The 24,774-nt window shown below is 37.8% G+C and overlaps 1 protein-coding gene across 2 annotated transcripts in view; it reads left to right on the top strand.

Moving 5' to 3' along the window:
* The window catches only part of GPC6 (glypican 6), a 726,274-nt gene that overhangs the window by 212,433 nt on the left and 489,067 nt on the right, over positions 1 to 24,774 (top strand). For both annotated transcript variants that reach the window (XM_057401148.1, XM_057401147.1), the window contains exon 2: positions 14,128 to 14,286. In XM_057401148.1, the coding sequence (XP_057257131.1) occupies positions 14,128 to 14,286 (159 nt within the window). The remainder of the gene's footprint in view (positions 1 to 14,127; positions 14,287 to 24,774) is intronic.

Here is a 24,774-nt window from a genome sequence, read left to right as displayed (position 1 = left end):
TGACATGAAGTATGCAGTATCTGCCTTTAACAAATGCAGGGAGCTCAATTCATATCTTTACTCTAAAATTCATTCCTGAAGGAGACAGTACAGCTAAAGCACTGAATCTTTTTTTTTAGTACTTACTTCATCTTCATACCTGTTGTAAACTGCAAATCAATTTAGAATTATTATTGTGTAACCTTACAAGATTCTGTCACTAGCACATATGCCTGAGTCTTATATGATTACCAATTTTGTAAGCTTTTTAACAGATTTTTATGTTAATAATAGTTTCAGATTAATACAGGAATTTAAAATCTTTATTCCACAATTACTTCCAGTTTCTTGCCTGAAAAGCTTAAGTATCACTTTGAAAGAAGAGGACAGTACAGGTGCTCAATTTGATGTTTTCTTAGGTATTTTAGGTGTAATCTGATCATTAAGGATGTCTCAGCTGAATTTATCACCAGATTATGGTTAAGTAGCCATTTAATTGTGACCACACAAGTTACAATAAGGAAAGGCTGAAGCAAGAATGATAACTCTATTAAGATGCGATTTTAGCTTTAGATACTTTGTAACTATATTGTGAGAAGGCTAAACCTACTCAGCCATGCTGGATTGATTTTAAAAAGCAGGCTGTCCAAGTGGGAGGGGATTGAGAGTATTCCTAAAGTGATGTTAAAAGAATGCAAGTAGTAATCCGAGTCTTCCTTTAGGACATTAATCTTTTACCAGTAGTATCAGCTAAAATTGCCTTTGATAGTTCAGTCACTTGGGAAGTGAATTTGCATTCGGCAGAAAACTGTTGGAAACATCTGCAACAAGTGTTGAAAACTGCTCTTGTGCTGAATGGATGTAGAAAATAGCCATAAAGTTTCAGAATATTCATTAAACACAGTACTCACTAAGCAATTTGTGGACTCCACCAAATTAGTTACACTGCTTAGAAGTCACCTTGAAATACAGACTTTTACCTGAGAAAACAGTACACAAGGAAAAATATTAGCAAAATGCTTTTGTATTTTCTATTTAATCAAAATGTACAGGATTTGCTTTTCCTTTTTTTCTATGCATAGCTTTTAGTGAAGTTAGTAGCACCTGCACTATATTGTTCCTCATTATAAACATATAAATCTCTTTCAAAGGCATAAAATGCTGTGAGAGCTATTAACCAGTAGTATATTGTATTTATTAGGATCATGAATCCCTAATTCATAATTTAGAAAGGCGCCAACTCAGTGAAGAGGTTATTTCCTGTCAGGTGTGTCTTTTTCATAAACCATTCTGACTTGTTTTGTTGATGACTGAATCTTGGCTTTTATGTAACATGATTATTGCCTTGTCTCAGAAACCCACTATAAGCAGACCAATCTTGATATTTTTCATCACAGAGGCAGCCAGATTTCATTTTTTCTGAGAATGCCTTTCAACAGTTTCAGAAGAAGAAAGTATATTTTTTCATGCCTTGCATTTAGTTACATGTATATGAATATGTATAAATGTTTGTCATTTATGCATGCTATTTTTTAGACTGATTATTTTAATCACCAGCCCAGAGTGATGCTACATCTCCTGATACGGAATCATAGAATCACAGAATCAAGTAGGTTGGAAAAGAACTTTAAGAGATGCTGTCTGGACATGAGGAAAATTTTTCACAATGGGAACAATCAACCGTTGGAATAGTCTCACCAGGAAAGTGGTGGATTCACCAATGTTGAACACTTTTAAGATTCAGCTGGACAGAGTGCTGGGTCATCTTGTCTAGGTCATGCTTTGCCTTAAAAGGTTAGACTAGATGATCTTCAAGGTCCCTTCCAACCTGGTATTCTATGAGTCTGTGATCATCAAGTCAAACTGTTACCCCAGGGCTGCCGAGTCTACCACTAAGCCATATCAGCCTCGTTTACATGGTTTTTGAACACTTCCAGGGATGGTGTTTCCACCACTTCCCTGGGAAGCCTGTTCCGATACCTCTCTGTATTGCCCATAAATTGGATCAAGAAAGACTACATCGGATCTGTCACGTTCAAGAAATATGCCACAGTTGTGCAGTAACTTAGTCATATAGAAGTGCTTACAAGGATGCTGGAGAAGGACTCTTCATTAGGGACTGTAGGGATAGGACAAGGGTAATGGGTTCAGACTTAAAGCAGGGGAAGTTTAGGTTAGATATAAGGAAGAAGTTCTTTACTGTGAGGGTGGTGAGGTACTGGAGCAGGTTGCCAAGGATGTTGTGAATGCTTCATCCCTGGCAGTCTTCAAGGCCAGGTTGGATGGAGTCTTGGGTGACATGGTTTGGTATGAGGTGTCCTTGCACATGGCAAGGGGGTTGAAACTAGATGATCTTAAGGTCCTTTCCAACCCTAACTATTTTGTGATTCTGTGATGAAATAGAAGGGCTGTTCCTGTAATAGTCAGTGGAGACCTTCCTTCAGATGCTTTACAGTTTACCAGATAACTTTTTTTTTTCCTTTGAAGTAACAGACGTTGCCTTTACTTGTCAAGGAGACAGGTACTCTGAAAAGGCTGAAAAAGACAATTTAATGTTGCTCACACATATAGTTTACCAGATGTATTCCTTAGCTGAAACTTGTCAGTCATCTTTTATATGTGTATTTGTACGTGGATGTACAAGGAAAATGAAATATGACCTCTTTTTGATAGTCAGTGATAAAGAATAGCATAATGTGAATTTTATTGGACATTTTCTATTTAATATAATTTTATTGACAATAAAAGTTAATACTGTTGAACGAACATATCAACATATATCAACATTACTAGAATTTAGCAATTACTAGTAACTCCTGTTTAAAGAAGAACTTCAGGGATATTGTCTAATACATTTTTCTCCTCTTTTCGAGTTTTCTTGCCAAGCAGCACACTACACAGGCCCCCTTGGAAGTTGGGGCTACACAGCTCCTTCTGAGAACAGCCTTGCAATAGAAGAAGGAATGGAGGGCAGGAAAACAAGGCAAAATTCAACCTGTTCAACCAGAAGCACCTAGGGAAGCTGATAGGCACTTCTGCAGGGAATAAGAAATCCTTAGATTTAGACCTTCAGAGATAACAATACTTGGAAGCTTTATAGCAGCATCTGTAATGCAGACTTGCACATTTTTTTATGATAAAGTTTTAAAGTTGTTTTCTTTACAGTATTTGGGTTAAGGTGGGCAAAGTCATTTGAGGTTTGTACAGACATGCCCAGAGGTTTCTTTAAATTTCCGTCTGTCATTACTGTGCTATATCTTACTGTGGCTTCATCCACACAGTAGAGGCCAGGGAATGCCTTAGTCTGAGCAGTTTCTGAGAGAAGGAAGCAGTAGAAAAATGTGTTCAGTGGGCTCTGAATTTAGACGGATGCCTTATAGTCTTCCTTGCACTAAAGAGAAGCACAAACAACTATGACATAGTCTTTGTCTATTTTTTCCTAGTTCCATGTGCTGTAGATTTGCAGACATTTTCCTCCATGTGACAAGTATTCTCTTTGGATAATACCTGTCCATCTTATGTCAGCTGAAGTACACCGAATAAATAGGATTAAAGAGTGCCTTCTGTATAGGAAATAACCCATGTAGCCCTAATGAAGAAGAATTGCATAGCTTCTTCAAGGAAAATACAGTGCCTATCAGACCCAGCATATGATGTTTCAGTAAATAAATTAAAAAAAAAAGAAAGTTAGTTGTTATTTAGGGGTTCTTTTTTCAAAAGCATTGGCCGTAAGCTAACCACAGGTTAACCAGAGATCACTGCTGTAAGCAGCCAGTCAAAAACTGTGACTGTACTGGACAAACATGCTGAAAAAGGCATATTAAGAAGGGAACAGTAATTCCTTAAAGGACTGATAGAACCTGTCTAGCTTATTACTATATCCTTCTGTACTTAGATGTTTTGATTAAGTCTGTAAAAATGCACAGAAGCCTTTTATTTCTGCAGGCAAAAATGTTCATTCAAAAATATAGTTACTTAAGAGAAGACTTCAGACATGGATTTCCTTTCAAGCTGATCTTTAATCATAATGGTCAAACATTTAACATTAGAACACCTGAAGAGCAAGAAACTCTGTTACATTCAGTTATTAATTTTGAAGACCCTGACCCTTGGCAAGTGTCACAGGCCATAGAGAGCATTAACAAATGTACAGTAATTAAAAGAGCTAAAAAACTTGTTGGGCCTTAATCCAATTAAACAAGAAAAAGGGAAAAAATAGAAAAACCCCAACACACAAACAGAAAACCCCATTATGTAGGACTAGCAGTAGATTCAGATCTCAAGCACTATTGGGAATAGTGGAAATCTGCAGTTGCTTCATCTAAGCTACTGTCCTCTTCTCTAAAAAGCTTTCATTTTCCTTTTGGCAGCCATTACTGTGCCTGACTGATATTATGGAAGCATAGTTTCTGTTAATTAGAGTGAGCTAAAGGTTTTCAGTTCAAATAGTGTTCCGTTAGAAAATATCGACATAAGGAAATACGATATTTTAAGTAGGTCTTTCTGTTAGACTGCATGACTGCCTACATTCCAAAGCTTGCAGCATCAGCAGTGCAGCACACACCTGGCCTGTATCATCCTTCCAGCCAGGAGACCTCGTAAAGTCTAGGTCACTGTGATGCCTTCTCTGGCAGGTTCTTGAGTCCAGAGACCTTTGACCTCTGAAGGACCCTACTCTAATTGATTGTTCGAATCATAGAATCATAGATTCATCTAGGTTGGAAAAGACTTTTAAGACCATCAAGACCAACTGTTAACTTAACACTGCCTGGTCCACCACTAAACCATGTCCCTAGGTGCCACATATACATATCTTTTAAGTATCTTCAGGGACGGTGATTCCACCACTTCCCTGGACAGCCTGTTCCAATGCTTGACAGCCCTTTAGGGGAAGAATTTTTGTCCTAATACCCAGTCTGAACCTCCCCTGGCACAACTTGAGGCCATTAACTCTCATGCTATCACTTGTTACGTGGGAGAAGAGACTGACCCCCACCTCACTGCAGCCTCCTTTCAGGTACTTGCAGAAAGCAGTAAGGTCCCCCTTGAGACTTCTTTCCTCTGGGCTAAACGGCCCAGTTCTTCATTAGCTCTTCACAGGTCTAAACAACCTCACTCCAAGCACCTCCAGGCTTCTAGACACACACACCAGCAGTCTCCCTTTTCACAGGGATGCCCGTGAGTCCAGCTTTCCTGAAAGATGGTAGGACTGAACAGCTGGCCCAGGCTATAAAAGATCTAACAGCTGGTTATTGAAACTGAAAATCTAACAGCAGCAATGAACAAAGGATTTCAAGAATGACAGTCTGGATTGCTGAATTCTGAGATTCTTAAGGAAATACCATTTAATAAAAATGTTTCAGAATTTCCTGCTTATTCATTAAAACGTTGCCTATCCATGGTATTAATAACAGGATGCCTAGTCTCATGCTATAGTTGATAATATCTACAGCGAAGCTTTAGATTCATACTGATAATTAGAAGCCTTGTAATTCAGAATATTTTTATTCATAATTTAATGCATGGGTTTTTTCAGTTCAGTGAAGTTCTAATTTGTCATATAGGTGAATCAAAACCATCTAAAACTAGTCAAAATCAATAGGAAAAAAAATCATGCGCAAGAGAATTTTCCACTGGCACATTGTCAGTGGAATTCTTTTTCTGCCTGTGTCAGCTGGTATGCCCTTTCACTGAAGGAGAGTCATTTCAGCAGTGTGAATTTTGCTAGGAGTGGGCAGAGAAAGGTGAGGTTTCCTTAACTGCATGAGATTTACTGCAGGAAGTCACAGAACATTCTTTAGCGCACCTTTATGAAAGAACTAAATACGTATTTTTGTAGTTCTGAGGCCCTCTCACCTGAAGGAGATGCCATTGTCAAAGAGCATCATGCAGAAAAAAGGCACTTCCTTACTGTGCTCTTTTCTCAGGTTTGTCCCATCAGGAGAAGCATCTGGGGAAGTTTTTCCCCTGTCTCCTGGGAGTCAACAATGTAACACCAATTGGATCTGTAAAACTGAACCAAGGGCACACAAACTTCCACTAAACTTGGCTCACAAACCGTAGAACACTTGCAGTGGGGTAACAAGACATTATGCATGTTTTGGACTCTTGTGCATTTTGGACTCTTGTGCATTAAGTGATTCCACTTGTGGCCATATTCTTCGAATGTTTCGGGGGGGGGGGGGGGAGAGCGGGAAGGAAGGAAGTTTTTCTCCTTGTAAAGTCACACAGACTTGGAGAAAGTGCTTTGCTTTCTGCCTTTTGATTTGTGACACAGTAAGGTTAATACTTGGGAGCTGGTGGAGGCAGTTTGCTCTTTACACTGGTTGTTTCCAAATAAAAATGAAAGGACAAATGCCAGCATTTCTGGCCCTGAAATTTCATGAGTAGACCTTGAATCAGTACGATAACAGAACTCTGAGATCTTTGTAAATTGTAGCCTTCCTTTCTGAACCCTCTTTTCCTTAAGTGACTAGGAAAGAGATTAGGCTGACAAGTATCTCTATAAAGAGCTTATGGCAGTACCAAAATTATACCACTGCCATTCCTATTAGAGCCCTTGACTTAAGACCAACTCAACATACATTGTGATTGTCTTTGTGAATTGTTTCTATGATTGGCATTGCAGGAAATCATGAAATTTTCAGACAGTGGGAAGGTAGATTCATATTTAATGGTAGCATGTAGAGGTTTCCTTGGATTGACTGAAGCCACGTGAATAAGAAAAGAGCACTTTGATTAAAGACTTTTAAACAGTTATTGCTTAGTTTAGTATGTTAGAAACATACCTGACAACATAGTGATCAGCAAGGCATCTGCATAGCTTTAAAATATACTTGACAGTGCAATCAAATGGCATGACCATAGCTCATGCAGCCTTAACCTTTGATGCCTGTGTATTAGTAATGGTGTAACTATGACAAGGACTTCTTTTGGCAGTACAGCATACCCAGTTAGCCTCAGGGAACTACCTGCAATCTGTCCTGCTGTGATTGTATTTCTTTGGATACATGAACAAAGTGGTGTAAATCTGTGTTTGATACATCATGTGCTTCAGATTTCAGTTTTATGCAACTAATATTGATTAAAATCTGTATGAGTTCATGTGTGCATACAATCTTACCCTGTTATCTTAGTAATAAAATTGTTCTGAGAGCAGCTGAAATACAAAACCTGCATCATGTTTTATCATCATTGTAAAGCAATGTGCTGCTTGTATGCTACTTCACACTATAATGCCGTATGAGATATTTCTGCTATTATAGTAGGGGATATAACAAACAGACAAAATCAGTTGAGGGGGAGGGGAAGTTGGCTGCCATTCTCAGGAGGAAACATGCTTTGAAATCAGAAAATTGCAGGTATGTAGAGAGCAAGATGTTGGAACTATAAAGCGCTGAATCACAGCCTTACCGTTTGCTTTTCATGAGGCACTGAGCACAACTCCAGTAATACACCCCCAAGAGGTAACTAAAGATTCTTCTCGCAAACTGTTCTATCAAAAACTAATTGTCTGACTGTATGCTAGGACAATAAAGTGAACCTGAGTGTCACAGTACTGGTACTGCTTCTAGTAGCTTAGTTAGGAAGACCCTAGGGACTTCATCTCTTTCTTTAGCATGTGTATAATCCTAGTCTTGAGCAAGTTTGGCTTGGCCTCTGCTTCTGTAACTTATTACTGAGGGCTTCCCAAGGACAACTGGGTCAGGACTTCTTGTAAATGAATGTTCCCTGTGGGACCTGTAATGAAGAGACTTAACAAATTACCCGTCTGTTTGGAAGGCATTCATTTTTTAATTGACCTCAAAGCATTCAAGGAACAAAAGGAATCTGGGCAAAGATGATTTGGGTCCAAGGCAAACAAATGAGTTATTTTCTTTTATGGGGTAGTTGCACAGGTTTTTTCAAGTCTACTGGACATACAAGTTTTCCAAATTCAGTATTCCATTGAATAAAATTAGGAGTGTTGTGTCTGACAACATGATCTGTATGATACAGACAGTTTTCCATGCCTTCCTTCAGCTGACATTTTCTGTGCAAATATTGCTCTTGTCATCACTTATCAGGCCAATATTACAATGGAATTAATTTAAAATATAATTTGTTGCCTTTTAGTTTGAGTAGGAAAGATCAATTCTGCAACTTGAATGTCAGGTGCAATTTTACAGAGGGTGATTGCAGGGCTGTTATACCCCACAGAGAAGATAATTACAAAGTCAGAAGGAGCCTTAGGACTTTTTGGTTAGGGAACAGGTTTTGTACAACAAAATGATGTTTTAATTTTCACTATTTGAATATTGGCTGAAATGATGTAACTCTTATTTCTAATTCAGTTCTAACTGCTAAATAATTTAATACAGAAAACATGATACTGCTTAAAGATGATTGTGAGTCAATTTTTTCTATAGCACTGTTTTCTCTTTACATATGTGAGTGACAGAAGGGTATAAGTGTATTGGAGAATAGCTTTTGGTAATAGAAAATTGATAATGTCATAATGAATAGTTCTCCCACGCTCCTCATTTCACCAGTAGAACACTTCGATTGAAAACTTCAAAAAGCAGGTATTCAGAAACATCATTGCCAGTACAGAATAAGATCCAAATCTCAAAACAGTGGGCAAAGGTTAAAACTGAATGAGTATTTTGTTTTAGCTTTCTTCATCATATTTTAAAAATAATTTAAAATAGTAAAAATAAATACAGAAAATGATGTGGGAAATGTTAATTTAGAAACAAAACTCCATCTGTTCCAGTCCTTTATAATTCTCAAGGGTAGGAAGCTCTGAAGTGTGTGATTGCAGAACCGTAGAACAGACCAAGTCGGAAGTCACCCTGACAAATCATCTGGTCCAAGACATTTTGGGAAAGGGAGCCTAGATGAGATTGTCTAGCACCCTATCCTGTCACATCTTGAAAACCTCCAGCAGTGGGGACTCCACCACATCCCAGGGGAGGTTGTTCCAGTGATTGGTAGTTCTCACTATAAAAAATTTCTTATGCCAAGATGAAACCTCCCCTGGTGCAATTTGTACTGTTGCCCCTTGTCTTCTCCATGTTACTCCTTGTGAAGGGAGAACCACAGTCTTCTTTGTAGCTTCCTTTTAAGTGCTGAAAAACTGTGATGAGGTCCCCCCCAGACCTTCTTCAGTCAGAAAGGACCAAAGTCCTTCAGTCTGTCCTCAAAGAACAGGTTCTCCAGCCTGTTGATAATGTCCTCTCCTTTGGACCCTCTCCAGTCTGTCTGTGTCTTCCTTAAACTGTGAGGACTAGAACAGGACACAGTGCTCCAAGTGCAGCCTGATAAGCACTGAATAAAATGGGATGATCATATCTCTGTTGCTTCTTGTAATGCCCCTGCAGATCAAATCAGTATCTGATTTGCATTTGCTGCTGCCATGAGGCACTGCTCCTGTTCAGCTGCTTGTTCACCAGGAGCCCAGGTCCTTTTCAGCAGGGCTGCTCCCCAGTTGTACAAACCTAGCCTGTAATGGGCTCTTTGGTTATTCTGTCCCATGTGCAAGACTGTTAAACTTCATATTTAATAAACTTCATAGTTAATAAATTACACTGCCTTCTCTGCAAATGGTCGAATAGGAGCAGGTCTGAAGCAGGCATTTCTAATTTTAAAGAGAATGGTTAATGACAATGCCCAGTCACATTATTCTAATCTGCAAGATGAAGGATACAGAGCTATCTTCTCTTAGGCTCTGTTGATGCATGAGAGGTGACCACATTTGAAAGCACACCTTGAATTTTTCCCCTTTAATTTATTAACATTTATTCATTGCTTGATTTATGAAGCAGTGTTGATAACTATGTTTCTATTCTCATCAGTCATACAGTTAGTCCTACCATTCTGTCAACAGAACAATATAAGGGTTTTTAATTCATGGTTGGGATAGAAACTATAAAATATTGACTGCTTCAGAAAGAATTGTTTTGTAAATTATTAAACTTGCAACTTGACCCCTAAAAAGTTCTGCTGATGTGAAATATTTTATGTGACCATACTTCCAGTTCTGATAATGTAACCAATGCTTATATCCAGTGTTCAGGAAATCTGGCAGTGAAATTGTCAAGGGTAATGTTATGTTCCATAGGGTTTACTGCTCCTTCAGATTGTATCTTCTGCAAGTAGTTACCATGCTCGGATCAATTCTGGCATTTTGATACACAGTAGAAGCATTTATTCAGCTTGAGAGTTTTAAGTTGCAGTTCCTTAAAGACTTATGAGGTTTGTAACATGTTATGGGGACACAGAACTGCAATATATCTGAATATAAAACAAGTGCTTTATAAATTGTTTTATCACACTTCAAAGTGACATGCTAACAGGATTGCCAAATTCAACTGCAAAACTTGCCAATTTGGATCATGTGAAGGCAGGTGTGAGATTACAGCTGTAATAAAACTGAAATTGAATACTGGTAGCTGAATTTGTAGTAGGCAATTGATGTGATTTATATAACATGAGCCACATGAGGAAGGATATGTAGGTCAGCACCAGCTGGAAAGGGTGGTTAGACAAGGTGTGGCAGGTCGCTGGGAACTGCTGAGTTAATACTTGTTCAGTCTGGCAAAATGCTGGTGCAGCATAACTGCATTCTATCAAACTTATCTGGGGGAGACACCATCTACAACAAGGAAAAACTAGTCAGTTATATCCAGTGCCACTTGTGCCATAAAAATCTTCACTAAAATTAGCATAAGAGCATAGACCATACGGAGTTTCCCAGGGCAGGAATTCGTACATTAATTGTGAGCACATTTTCAGTTTGCAAAATACTTAAGGTATATAAATACACAAATCAGTATTAATCTCCTTTTAGAGTAATAGAACAATATATTACAAAATGCAAATGGCAAATGATCCTGTTCAGGGAAATAGAGGAAGCACAATCAAATATAGCCTGCAGAGTTATTTCTAATCCAAGCAGTCTGTTACATCACAGATTTGCACAAGAAAAGCAAACAAAAAAAAAAAAAAGCAAAACAAAGCACATTCCCCTTAAATAAAAAAGAAAAAGCACAAACTAACTGGTAATCGCCACTTTAAAACAAGGAATTAAGATTAAACATACAGAAATTGTTATTTGTCTGAGAATTTCCATCCACCATTCCCAGGCAAGGGTCCAAGATTTTGTCAAAGTTGTGAATGTTTGGAGACTGCAGCCAGTCCTGATCAGTACAAACATGCAAGGGCTTATAAGCCACAATTTCTGAAGACTTCATCTTTGCAAAATGTACTTGAACCTCTTAAGTCTACAAACACTCCACTGACATGGAGCAGTGGAAAATGCTTTTGCTTTATCTATAATCTGACCTGAGCAAGAAAGAGGAGGAGGAAAAGAATTTTAAAGCATATTTACATTATTAGTTCTTGCTAACAAAATTCAGGGAGTATATGGCAGGGAAGGAGAAGAAAACTAGAAATGTTGTTTTAAAAAAGGTTGATTATAGTTTAGCAAAGTTTTTGTGATGAATGGAGGTGGTTAATGTAGATGATTTAGGAGAATACATTGTTAGGAAAGGAAAGGAAAGCAATGAGGTAATATAGGAGGTGTGAGCATTTCTGATAAATGTGAGGTTCATATGTCATCAGTCAGGACCCTCCAGAATGAATGAATGAAGATTCCAGTGAATTAAAAAGAAGAAATTTAATGGAAATACAAGTATAAGAAATAAGTACAGCAGGAATCTGAATGAGTTTGTAGCAGCCAAGGTGGGAAGTTGATTTTGTAGCTAGAAAGCAAGACTGCAAATAAATAAGCAAGAATAAATAAAATAAATAATGCTACAGAAATTACTGCAATACTGATTCAATATGCTTTAATTTTTTATAATCCTCAGCATAACATAATATCTTAAAAATCTAGAGCCATGGCTATTACTAAGCACAGTGCTTTAATTATTAGCATTATTACAGTTGATAGTTTGGTCATTATGAAAAACACAGAGCCAGATAGAAGTGTAAAAAAATAAAATTGAAGTTAACAGAAAACTGAATTTTATAAAAATTCTTCACTTCAGCAGCACTGCAGGACATCATCATTATCATTACAGGAAACATAAACCACCACCAGGGCTGGAACTGGGATAGGAGGTCTACCCAGTGCTTTCTGGTGAGGAAACCCCTTTGGGTTTATTGAGAAAGGGGGTTACAGATGTTACGGATGGTTTTTTGTTTGTTTGTTTGTTTTTTTAACCAAGCACATGGCAGTGCTTCTAATGTCATAGTTTTTCAGCTTTCCTTATCTTTGTGACAGCTAATAAAAACTCAGCACTGCTGTTACTAAAAGAATTCATATTGTATCTTATTATGATGCCCCCACAGTCAGATGTTACCTGTTGAATAGTTTCAGTTTACTGTGACAGCAAAGTAGAGAGTAAGGCAACCATTATTTTCCCACTATCATTTATATTTGACAGCAGCTGGCTCATCAGTCCCTGTATGTGTTGTTTATGGCTTAAATGTATGATTCTGAGAATGGAAAGGAAGTAATTTACTGTGTTGAAGGGTGTAGTAAACATGGGAAACAATCCTTACAATATTCTGATGGTCATCTCTTTTGATGTTTATACAGTGTTTTATATCATGGTGCTTTTGGACATGCTGGGGACATGTATGTAGGTAGTACTGTTGAACAGTAACTGATAATAAGGAAATGAGCCTTCCTGAAGATGTATAGCTGTGAGCTTTTAAAAAAGTCTTGAGACTGCTAAAAGAAATCTCATGGCATTATAGTTAATGTATTATGAACTCTTGCAAAAAAAAACAGATTAAGATGGAGTGATGGGTCAGGGTTGAGGAATGACTAAATTTCACATTAAAAGACATGATTCGAAACTGAATAGAAATTAGAGTGAGGACAAACTCAATATGATGTTTATTCTAAGCATATGGAAACCTCTTTTTGATGCTGTCTTCAAAATGCTGCAGCAGCTAAATGTATTATACCCCTGGGAATCATAAATCTTAGGGCCTGATTCTTCTCACTACATATTAAGAATGGTGAAAAGTATACTTAAAGTAGGTATAAATTGCATTTAAATCTTCTTTATGCCTCAGCAGTGCTAGAGTCTCAATATAAATGAGAATCAGGTCCCTGGTATTTATTTAACCCTTAGGCTTTGTATGTAATTTTTTTTCACCTTTAAGAGATTTGCAAAGGGATTTTTAATCGGGATTTGTAATCAGTATTTGGTGCACATTAAGCTAAATGTTTTCATTGCCTTAGAAGTAACTTTAATCATAGAGGCAGATCATTCTTTTTATTTCTCAAGAGGGAATGGTAGAATTTTCTGCCTTTGTAGAAACTGAGCTAAATGTTTCTGACACCCATAGTACAGTGTCAATTGGAAATTCACATTTCATGTAATAACAGACAATTTTAATTTCATGAGCTAAAGGACTGGTTTCCACTTGCAGATTGTACCAGAGAAAGCAATATTGTCAAAAGAACTGGCACAGTGCTTCCAGAGATAAATCTATTGAATTAAATAAGAGGCTTTCATTACCTTTTACATTGCATTTCCATATAACATAAGCATTAATTAAACTCTTCATTGCTTTCTCCGATTCAGCAGAGCATTTGCTCTGTCTGACAAGAAATGCTGCCTAAGAAAACATGGCATCCAAACACAGTCATCAAAATACACTTACTCAAGCAGAAGGGAAAGAAGGGTAGAAGGGGAAATGCTCAGATACATTTGGGCAAGTGGGACCTATCTTTTTCAGCTTTTGACATCAATACAGCTTTGGTGACTTGTAACACCATCTCACTAGGTATTTGTTCAGGCATTTCAAATACAAACATAAAAATTGTCTTTAAATTTTTAGGTATATGTCTGTTTATGAGGAAGGCTTCTTCAGTGTGAAGAATCGCTTTTAGCATGAGACAGTTGTACCTTCTAAAGTATCAAAATGAGTCTCCAAAGTATGTCTTCCCTCCTGTGTATGGAATGCCCAACTATAGCAAAGTGGTAGATAGAGACTCAAAGTGTTTTCCCAATCAAGTGGTCAAGCCTTAAAGAGCTGTTCAGGTACCCCACCTCCCTTAACTCAAGAGACTTCATGTATGTTTGGTACCAACACACTTCTATCTGTATTCAGATATTTTAAACTTTCTTTTTCTTGTCATTCCAGGGGAACATTTGAGAATCTGCCCTCAGGAATATACATGTTGCACCTCAGAAATGGAAGACAAGTTAAGCCAACAGAGCAAACTGGAGTTTGAAAACTTAGTGGATGAGACAAGTCACTTTGTACGCACCACTTTTGTATCCCGGCACAAGAAGTTTGACGGTAGGCTGGTGGATGTCATTTACTTATTTTCAAGGTTATGGGACTTAAAAGTCAGTAATCCATAATAAATTCCAATGTTCTTTTCTTTACGATTAGATATCACATTTGCAGTTGTCAGTTTGGCTAAGATAAGAGTTAACTTACAGCTGGTCTGCTTATCAGCCTTGTGAGTATTGCCTTTAATTACAATGACATCAAGAATCAGTCTGTTAAGAGCTTGCAGGCTTAGCTAATGTTGAAAAAAAGAGATTAGATATGCATAGAGGGGTTTATAATTTTTGTCTCCTAGTTTCAAACGCAAAATTTAGGTTTGCAATTATGTTCACTGTTGCAAGATGAACTATGACCTCCCATGATTTTTGTAATTGCAAAGCAGGTTTTTTTTTGTAGCCTGCCTTTTTGTAGCCTTGAGGCAGTAGTTTTTTCCTGCATGATTTTCTTGTGGTGTACAGAGTCTCTTAGAGGGCTTCTGGCTTCCATACACTAAGGCCTCAGTTGCATTTGAGAGAGATTGTCATGCAAACTACTTAAGTAGGATGGAACAGATCTTTTATACCTAGAAAGAATTGACAAGGACAGTTTGAGGTTTGTATTCGTTTCTAATCAGTACTCTAATCTCTTCTGGTCCTCATCCTTTTTAGATCTTTGTAACATCAAGGATTCAGTGTCTCAATTTACTAAATGCTTGTCTCTAATAATGAACAGTAAGCAGATTTTATGGTTGTGCCTGTATTTACAAGTCACACTATATTGAGCTTTTCTCATAAACTGCATATTAGCAAAGAGTAAAAGAGCTTCAGAATATTCTGTCATGGTTTTATCTAAATATGAAATCCGTGTTTGCATAGAAAGTGCTCCCTGAGCATTTCTGCATATGCGTAAGCTCAAAAGGGTCTGACACTAAGAGGTGTAAATCAACATTGCAAAGAGCTTTGCATGAAGGTAGAAAGTCTGGAAACAGGTATGGTAAAGATGGCTAACCCCAGGTAACAGGGCATATGCACACATACAGGGGAATGGAGGAAAAGTTATCCCTGAAGTTGGACGATTACTTCAAAACTCTGAGGTTGCCTTCAGAAAAAAAAGTGAAGATGTCTTTAAGTCCTTAGGGTAATTCTGTATCATTCTCTCTATCCGATTAAAGACTTTTTTTTGCTAATATTGTCTCAAGATGACACAGAAGGGAAGATGAATTATAAAAGGAGAGAATGGAAAATGAGGATGAGCTGGATGAAAGTTCCCAGCAGCAGATCAGATGCTAATATAATATAGAAAGTGTCCTAAATGTCCTTAGGCCTTGGGAGGACTATGGTGTGGATGACGGCTGTTCTTTGCATTGTGATGGCTTCCCTTTTGGATGTGAAATTGGAACTTTTTATGTAGTGGATTTTCAAAATTTTACTTGCCTTTGAAGGGCCTAAAAAAAGAACCCAAAGGTTGTGTGCAATATTACAAGATGGGTATGCACACAGAGCAGACATTTCAAAACATCTATAGCACATAGAGGTCTTTCCTCTTTTTGGAGAAGGAAATCAAGAACAGCAGTGTAGTTTACTGCAAACACTGGGGTCATTGACCACAGAGCTCAGATGGCACCTCACTAAATCTTTGGAAACTTGAGGCCTTTTTATATTGAAATGAACTTAAGCACATTATGGATTTCTGAGTAACCTGAAATTCTCTATCTTAATACTAATGAGAAGGTACATAGCTGAAAGTTACTGACCTGTTGTAAGTACTGTGTTTGGGGATTCTTAGGGATCTGCTCCGCAGGAAGTTGGATTAAAAGGAGTAGTGATTTGTCCTAGTTTATCATTGATGTTTTAAAGGTAATTTGCAATTTGAAGCCTTATCAAAGGGCATTTGAACTTTGTGTATACTGTCACTATTTTGTTGCTATTCTAAAACTATTCAGTTGTTCACTTATATGGAAAAACTGCTTAGTTTTTCTAGAAGGCAAGTACATTAATGGAAGAATATATTTTCCTAACAGGTGGACTTTCACTAAAAAAAAATCTAGATATTTAGTAGTTTAAAATAGGGTGACAATTTCTGGTATAAAGCAAATACTGGATTGTTAGATAATGTCAGTGTTTCAGCTCTTCAAGAATTATCTCTTTTTTGTTTTAATTGGTACTTTAACCGCACAAGGGAGTTCTGATAGATGATTCTGCCATTTGATGCTACTATACCACAAATAAGAAAACAAATACAGCCAATTGTGATGATTTTGTGAAAGATTTTTTGTGTACAGGACCTGTGTTTATCAAGAACAGTATTATCTAAGCATTAACTCCTGTGAGGAATTAATTTAAACGAGTGGTGCTGCCAGTCGTTTTGTTCATGCAGACATTTGTATCATTTTTTCTTCTGCTGTACCAAACATGTCTTAGGCTGATGCTTTATAGGACTTTCCGGAGGTATGTAAACTCTTTGTTTAATTATGATCTGACCTTTATATGTCTCGCCTTTTTTATTTGTTTTCTGCCGCAAAACCATTCACTTAAGCATCGATGGAATTATTTTATGATTTTCATTTTGAGAAGTAATTTGATTCATGATCTAATCTACAAGGAAACTCAATCTTCCGTAACTTAAACATTGTCTCTTTAGCCTCTCTATGTAAGGTACACATTCTTACATAGAATCACAGAATCAGCGCATGGCTGAGATGTGAGATGGAGATGGCCTAGTCACTAGGCCAGTGTGACTAGGCCAATGGAGATGGCCTAGTCACCCCACCTTAGAGGAGGGTCAGCTACTGCATGTCTTCCAGGACCATGTGCAGCCTTAAGCCTTATTTTGCATATCTCCATGGATGGAGACTTCACAGCCTCTTTGGGCAACTTGTGCCAGTTCTCACAGACCATTCTCACAGTAGAAAAGTGATTTCTTGTGTTTAGATGGAATTTTACTTTTTGGGGTTTGGTTGGTTGTTTTTTTTTTTGGGGGGGGGGGGGCAGGGTATTTTTTTGTTTGTTTGTTTGTTTGTTGTTGTTGTTTTGTTGGTTTGAATTTTAATTTGTGCTCATTGCTTCTTCTCCTGTCACTGGCCTCTATGATGAACATCCTGGCTCCATCTTCTTTAGTCTCCCTCCACCTGACATATATACACATTGATGACTTCCCCTCCTTGAGCATTCTTTTCTCCAGTCTGAATGGTAGCAGCCCTCTCAGCCTCTGCTGGTATGAGAGATGGTTCACGCCTTCCATCATCTTTCTGCCCTTTATGGACTTGCACTGGTATGTGCATATCTCTCTTGTACTTGGAAGTGCAGACCTGGACCCACCACTCCAAATGTGGCCTTAACAGTGCTGAGCTGAGAAGAAGGTCCACCTCCCTCAGCTTGCTGGCAATGTTCCTACATAATTTCTGTGTAAGTTTTATATTTAATTTTATGTGAAGTGCAATACTTTCCAAATCTCTACAAGAACTAATTTCTGTAATAAGTAGGAGAAGCTAAATATTAAATTCATAACAGAGATTTGGAAATTATTAGGCATTTTGGAACCAACTATGATCAGAAGAAATGCATCCTAAACCTTATCCAATCTTACTCATTTCTTACGTATTTGTCCTCCATATTTCTAAGGGGCTGTAAGTGTCTTGAGACTTTTAACTGCTCCATTCTTCTAGATTCATTTTTTCTGAAGTGTTTTATTCCTCAGAGTATGTTACTTTCAAAGGTTCCTCAGAGCGAAAGGTCTGACAACAGTGTTTTTTGTTCCATCTCCATATTCTAGGTAATCGGTGTGAATTAGCATGAGTCACTGCACAATACCAGCTGCCAGTTGTTTCTTGGCTGAGCCTTTTGTGATATTTATAGCTGTATTGCCTACACCTGTGTATTTGCCATTGCATTGCCATACTGGATGGTCATTTCAAAACTATCAGTATCTGGAATTTCACTAATGGGTGAAAGAGGATCCAGAAAATCTCCTGGGAATCATGCCTAAGAAATCAAGCCTTGAAATGAGGAAAATCCCCTTGAAACAGTAGGTACTCAATGTTCCTATCAATGAAATACCTGATTCAGCGATAGGACTCACAAACCCTCCCAAAAAATAGGAAAAGGAACAAAAACCTAGCAGATAGGAAACACACAGATGAAGAGTTCCATCAGATACAGTTCCTAGCAATAGGCAAGCAATCATGCTCCAATTCTTGGACCTCCAGTTCTTGGACCACCACTGTATATCTCAGAGCAGCTTAAAATATATTATACCCTCAGTGCAGCTATAATAGCATCATCTTCTTATCACCAGTTCATGCAGAGTGACATTGCTGAGCAGCTGTTTCACAGACTAGCCAATTTCTTTTAAGTATTGCTCCATCAGCATCTGAAACCAGTCCTACCAGGAGGTTTTGTCAGGAATGTTAATGAAGAGACAGGTGGCAGTTCAATGACATTTTTTCACTAATCCTTTGAATAACTATAGGACAACTATAGCAAATAATTTTAATTTAAGCTAAATAGATCTGAACCTGATAATAGAGACACTGTCTCCTCATTAAAAAAAGGTATGGTAATAGGCTTGGTAATGGTATTAGAAATGAAAGACTCTCTAAGAATAGCTGTCATGAACTTAAGTGGATATGGATAGCCTTCAGCAGAATGTGTGAGGCATGATGCCATTTAACGAAAATAACCTGAATAGTGTAAGAACCAATCTGCAGCTGCATTGATCTCTCTTACAGGCTCATCATTCCCTATGCTCCTCTTTTTTACAGTCTAGGAGAACAGTGATCCATACCCATTAGTGCTGGTTATATTTCTTACAGTCATTACCAGCAGTAGCAGTGTAAATTACAGGACAGGAAAGAAAGTTTCAATGATAATTTCCCAAAACAATACCGACAAGAATAGATACTATCCCAGACACCCTATATTCCCTTTTCTTGCACAACTTATGAAAGAACTTGGGGAAAAATGGTGGGTTTGAAACTTTCCTTGATACTAGACAAAGAACTGACAAATATGTGCTTTGTGAAGTTGCTTTCCAACAAAGAGCAAAGTAAGGAAGAAATTATTTACTGTGAGGGTGTGAGACACTGGCACGAGTTTCCCAGAAAAGCTGTGTCTGCCCCATCCCTGGCAGTGTTCAAGGCCAGGCTGGATGGGGCTTTGGGCAACGTGGTCTAATGTGAGGTGTCCCTCCCCAGGGCACGGGGGTTGGAACTAGATGATTTTAAGGTCCCTTCCAACCCAAACCATTCTATGATTCTGTGATTCTATGGCCTCTTCAAGGAAGTGAAAACTTGTAGACAGGTATAATTATCTCATTAAACAAAGAAGAAAAAAAAAAAAAAAGAAGAAAAAACAACAAAAACCCAAAAGCATGGAAAGTAAAATAATGGAGGTACTGAAAGTTGGCATTCACTGAGATTCAGTTACATGGTCAATGCAAGTTTCTGCCCTCTGCTCCCCCTTCATCCCCGCCTGCCAGCCCAGCCTGAGTCCCAGTGCATGCCTGGAGCTGCACTGGCCTCCACGAACTTCTGCAGAAGAGGGGCAGTGCTGCAGCACAAGAGCCCACTTGCACACCAGTGCTGTCACCCAGTGCTGTCATAGTTGGTGGGTGAAGGATACACTTCCAGCAGGATAGTTTTTTCAAAGCTTTGCTTACTTTGAATGTGAAAGGGCATGGTTTTCACAGGAAGATTTTGGGTTGTTTCTTTGTTTTTTGGAAGCAGGGAATCAGAAAGGCCTGCCTTTTCCACAGACCTGTCTGGGAGGCAGGAGGCTTCTAAGAAGTCTGGAAAGTCAAATAGATACAGCTTAATCTCATCAGCTACTCATATTATTCTAGTGCTGCCATATCTGCAACAGAACATAGGGTGCACCATACGAAAGCTGGGACACCAGATATTTTTTGTTTTTAGTTCTGGAGAAGGTGGTGGGATTGTGTTCTGGTTTCTTTCCTTGTGTTACAAACTTCAGTGTCGCTTTGCAATGTGTTTCCCATCAAATGCAAAGTTCATTGTAGGACAGGTGGATTTTTTGAAACTCCACAACTGGTCAGCTGTTAACAGTCCTAGCAGGGCCGCAGTTTCAGTATAGTTCATACTGGTTTAACACACTACATAACTTCTGCACTTGCCCAAATACAGGCCTTAGAGCACTTAGAAGCCTTAAAAAAAAAGAAAGTTATGCTTGCTGGCTTATGTTATTTAACTGCTTGCAAACCTTTGTTGGACATCTGGCACAAGTCTCTAAACTTTACAGAGGTTCTTGATAAAAGATCCCTTACCTTATATTTGACAGGAAACAGTAATTTGAAAATAAAATATTCTACACCTGATCCAAATCCTATCAGAATTGATAATAGCCTAAGAGGAATCTCTACTGTCTACAAATGATTTTGGGTTATAATCCTGTAAGATTTGTGCTGAGATTATTCGAAGTCCTCAGAGTTAATAATAGCCTAAGAGGAGTCTGTATTGCATACAAATGATTTTAGAGTCTAATCCTTTAAGATTTACCCTGAGATCACTGTTTATCAGTTTTGCATATTATGTCAAAATTTGTGAATTGCATTAGATCAAAATAACTTTTTAATTAACCAAAAGAGGAGAGGTGGCAAGCCTATGAAACTTGGAAGGGATGGACTGGCCCAGTAGTAAGAACAGTTTCCAGCCAGGGGTGCAAATTCCTGTGACCTGGTCAAGTCCCCTAGTGAAAGGCATCACAATGGGAACTGGTGACTTCCGCGTGTTCCCTGCAGCTGTAAATGCCTTTCATGCATTTGGATGGCTTGTTCTCTCCGCTTTTCTGCAGCTTCATTTGCTAACAGCGGCTGGTCAGTGAGGCATGTAATCTAACCAGCTGCATCAGGTTTATGAAGCTGCAAAGGACAAGCTGCTACCCTGTGCTGGAACAGGTGGACCTGACGCAGTCTCAAATGAATTTCCTTAGAAAGCGTGTTGTCCAGGTATAGACAAATCCAAACAGGCTTTGAGAGGGTGGGGAGCCAGTATTTTTCCTGTTAAACAGAAAGCAAAATTTGCCTTGCCAAATATTATACGTCCATGGTGTAGGGTATTTCTGTAGTTGATAGGGAATGATAGATGAAAGTCATGCTACTGTGAAGTTTACACCTCAGATACAGGTCAGGAAAAATCTCTCTCTCAAATGCTTATTTCTCCGTATTGATTAGAGAGGGCATTTAGTTCAGACATACATGCCTATACTGTGGACTGACTTAAACATTTGTTCAGCTAAATTCTGCCCCTAGGAATGCAATAAAGGAGTGAAACATCTAAAATACTTCTGAGGTTCTCTTTGTGCTTTATTTGCCTCTTTTACAGAAGTAATCCTTTTTTCTGTAGTATTTTGTGGGGGAAAAGACATTAAAAATATTGAAGCAAGTAAGCTGGTTGAAAAAAAATCTGTCCTGTTAAATTTGAATGACATTTAATCTTTGCTGAAGCTCTGAATAGTGTATGTTTTTAACATTTTATGATGGAAATTGTTTTCTTAACTTAGAATCCAAGACTTAAAAATAGTAACCCATAAGTAAAATTACTGATTTACAAATACAAAAAATCCTGAGATTAAAGGTACTTTATATGCCCATGGACAAGAATAGGATTAATAAAGGATTTAGCCTCAAGTCCATAACATTGATGAAAGACATCAGTCTTCTGACAATCAGCTGTCAGAGGCGCTGTTACCCATATCTGATTCTCACTATGACAGTAGGTGTTCACCTGACACACAGCAAGGACAAAAACATGCTCTAAGAATCAAAAATAGAGATTGCATATAGAAAACAAGCTACAAAACAAGGGTATTCATACATAGCATCAGCACCCTGGATAATAGGAACTGTAGCCTTATAATTTCTCATTTGTTATCCTCAACCCTCATTAAATGCAGGAATACTATTTCTTAGATTAATATTTTGACTGTAATACACAGGCTTTGTTGTCTTTTTGCTACCCTTCTTTTCTTAATTCATTGGCCTGTGTGTCCAAACAACTGGGAAATTAATAGCAAACTTAATATATCTTGAGAAGGATTCTGGAATATTTGAAAAATCTCTGTCTCTTTATTTGCAGGGATTCATTAAATCTCTGTAGACAAAGATGCAAAAGACTTTTACAGTTTATTTTAAATAAGAGTTTCTTTTTTACTCTTTTACCTCTGTTCTGTGATCTACCAGAAAAATATGGAAATGGCTCTTTTTTCCTGGAGGAATGTTACAGGAATGTCACTTTTAGCAGTAAGATAAATTATTTAGGGAGATAAAGGAGCTATATACCTATGTGCCTTAAGAATACTTTCAGAGATGGTGGCCACTTGTGCTATACTTAGTGGTAACTGTGAAAACTGGATATATAAATCAGAGCTACCAGATATTCAGGAAGAAAGTAGGAAAGATGTGGCACAGAGATATTGCTTCTGAAGTCTTCCCTGCTTGCTATACATAAGCACTCATTCTTTTCCAGTAGCTGAGAGGTAAAAACCCCACATATGGTGCCTACACACCCATAGCGCAATCTAGCTGCTTGCCTGTGTAGGTGCTGTTAGAAGGGAGCAGTAGTCGGTCTCTGTGTTGACAGCCTCACTCAGTGCTGGCAAAGGCTGTGCAGGCAAGCTGGTTAGTGTAACACCATGCTTGCTGCGCAACTGTTGTGAGAGGTGACACCACCATAACTAGCACAGTTGCTGCTGGCCAGACCACTGCAGACAAAATCAAACTAAATCACCAAGATATAAATCCTACCAGATTATACTTACTTCAGGATTTCCTGCTTGTTCATACTGTGCATGAACATTCAGGTGTCATTTCTGAAACATTGGGACTTACATGCATGGCTCTGTAGATAGAGGAACCTCTATTATGAAAATGTTCCAATTTTCCTAAATATACTGGAGCACTAAGTTTCACTGATTCTCCATAATGCTTTTTATGGATTCTTTTTCTGAATATTACTGATACAGCTCCCACTCTGTCACTTCTTGGGATATTTACATAAATTGGGATCTTTATTTTAAACTTTCCCATCTTTTCTAAGTTACTCTGAAATGGTTTTGCTTAATGTGTTTATCATATATCCATCACATGCTCAGTTTACTCCAGGGTATGTATAGATTAATTTAGAAGCTTTATCAGGAATAAACTCTTCCATTTTCTTCTAGTTTAACCTGCGTGCTTTGTGCATTCAGAATGATTTATCACTGAAACAGCAGCTGAATGTTTCAGCAATGTGCAGGTCAGTTACCTACAGTTAACAGCAGTGATATTGTAATGACAATGCATAGAGTTGGAGGTTAGCTGGAAAAGGGGGAATGAGAGTTAGGACCAAAAATGCTATGTATGTCATGAGTGATCTACTATGACTATAACCATGATCAGTCTTAGATGGTAACTTGATGCAGCTTTTGTGGAAGGTAGTCTTTATATCAGTGGAGGGACAGATGGTGGACACCATTGCTACTTGAAGTGTGCTTTGAAGCTATACTAAGAATTTTAATCAAATGAACAACAAACCTTAAGGCCTGAAATAGATCTTCTTTAATATATGGCAACTTACTAATTAAATATTCTTAGGTGAAATTATTTACTCTGAATGATACTTTTTTTGTGGTATCAAGCCATTTGCCATTTCTGAGTTAGGAAATTAATCATCACACAGCAAAGAGGCTATCCTTGATTCTGAAGAGCTATGCTCAAAGTGAAAACATTAGACATATGTGAAGCAGGAAGGAGGTGAAAACAGCTTATTTCAGGGACATTTCAGTCAATGAAATCTCAGCAAGATCACAGCCAAAAAAGGCAAAGGGAGGCTACTGAGTTCTTACTTCAGTGAGTGGATATGATGTATGTGATTTAATTTTTACTCTATTAAGAGCAACTTGACTATGCAGGTACTAAAACTGTACTGAGGAAATAAATTCTGTTGTCTGGTTTTTCGTTTTTCTGACATCGAAGCATTTTTGTGGGGGTGTGTATCTTAAGGAAGATATCAATTTATACATACTTGTTGAAGTTTGGTAGCTCCATAGATTTATCACTGGAAGACAAGGTGATTTATGCCTGATGAAAACTAGTTTCGAGTATGTAAAATCTCTAGAGGGGAAACATATGAAAAGCTTACAAAGCAAAACAAGAAATAGATACATGTGAAGGAACACAGACTAGGTAATTTAGTGTTTTCTCAGAGCAATATACTACTAAGATTAAGCAAATGATGACTGGATTTTTTTAATTTTCAAAAACTGGAGACAGTTATTTGAAGAAAACACCTTTCAATCACCACACAAAGCAAGAAGCAAGATTTGAAGTTGAAATATGTATTTCATTTTGAAGGATTTCAAATGAATGTTGAAGATTATTTTCAACTAAAAAATACATTTGCATTTTAAAATGAGGAAGTGAGTTATCATAAGCTTTTTTCCAATAGTGTATTTTATGGCACAGTGAAGTTTTATGAATTTGTGAAAAGCATCAGCACTGCATTTTTCATTTTTTTTCAAGTTT

Source organism: Pezoporus wallicus, unplaced genomic scaffold (genome assembly GCF_028554395.1).
Source record: "Pezoporus wallicus isolate ANWC-B61680 ecotype Strahan unplaced genomic scaffold, APGP_CSIRO_Pwel_v1 contig_6944, whole genome shotgun sequence".
In the NCBI taxonomy this organism is placed as follows: Eukaryota; Metazoa; Chordata; class Aves; order Psittaciformes; family Psittacidae; genus Pezoporus; species Pezoporus wallicus.
Note: the sequence above shows the minus strand (reverse complement) of the source record. Positions and strands in the feature narration are given on the sequence as shown.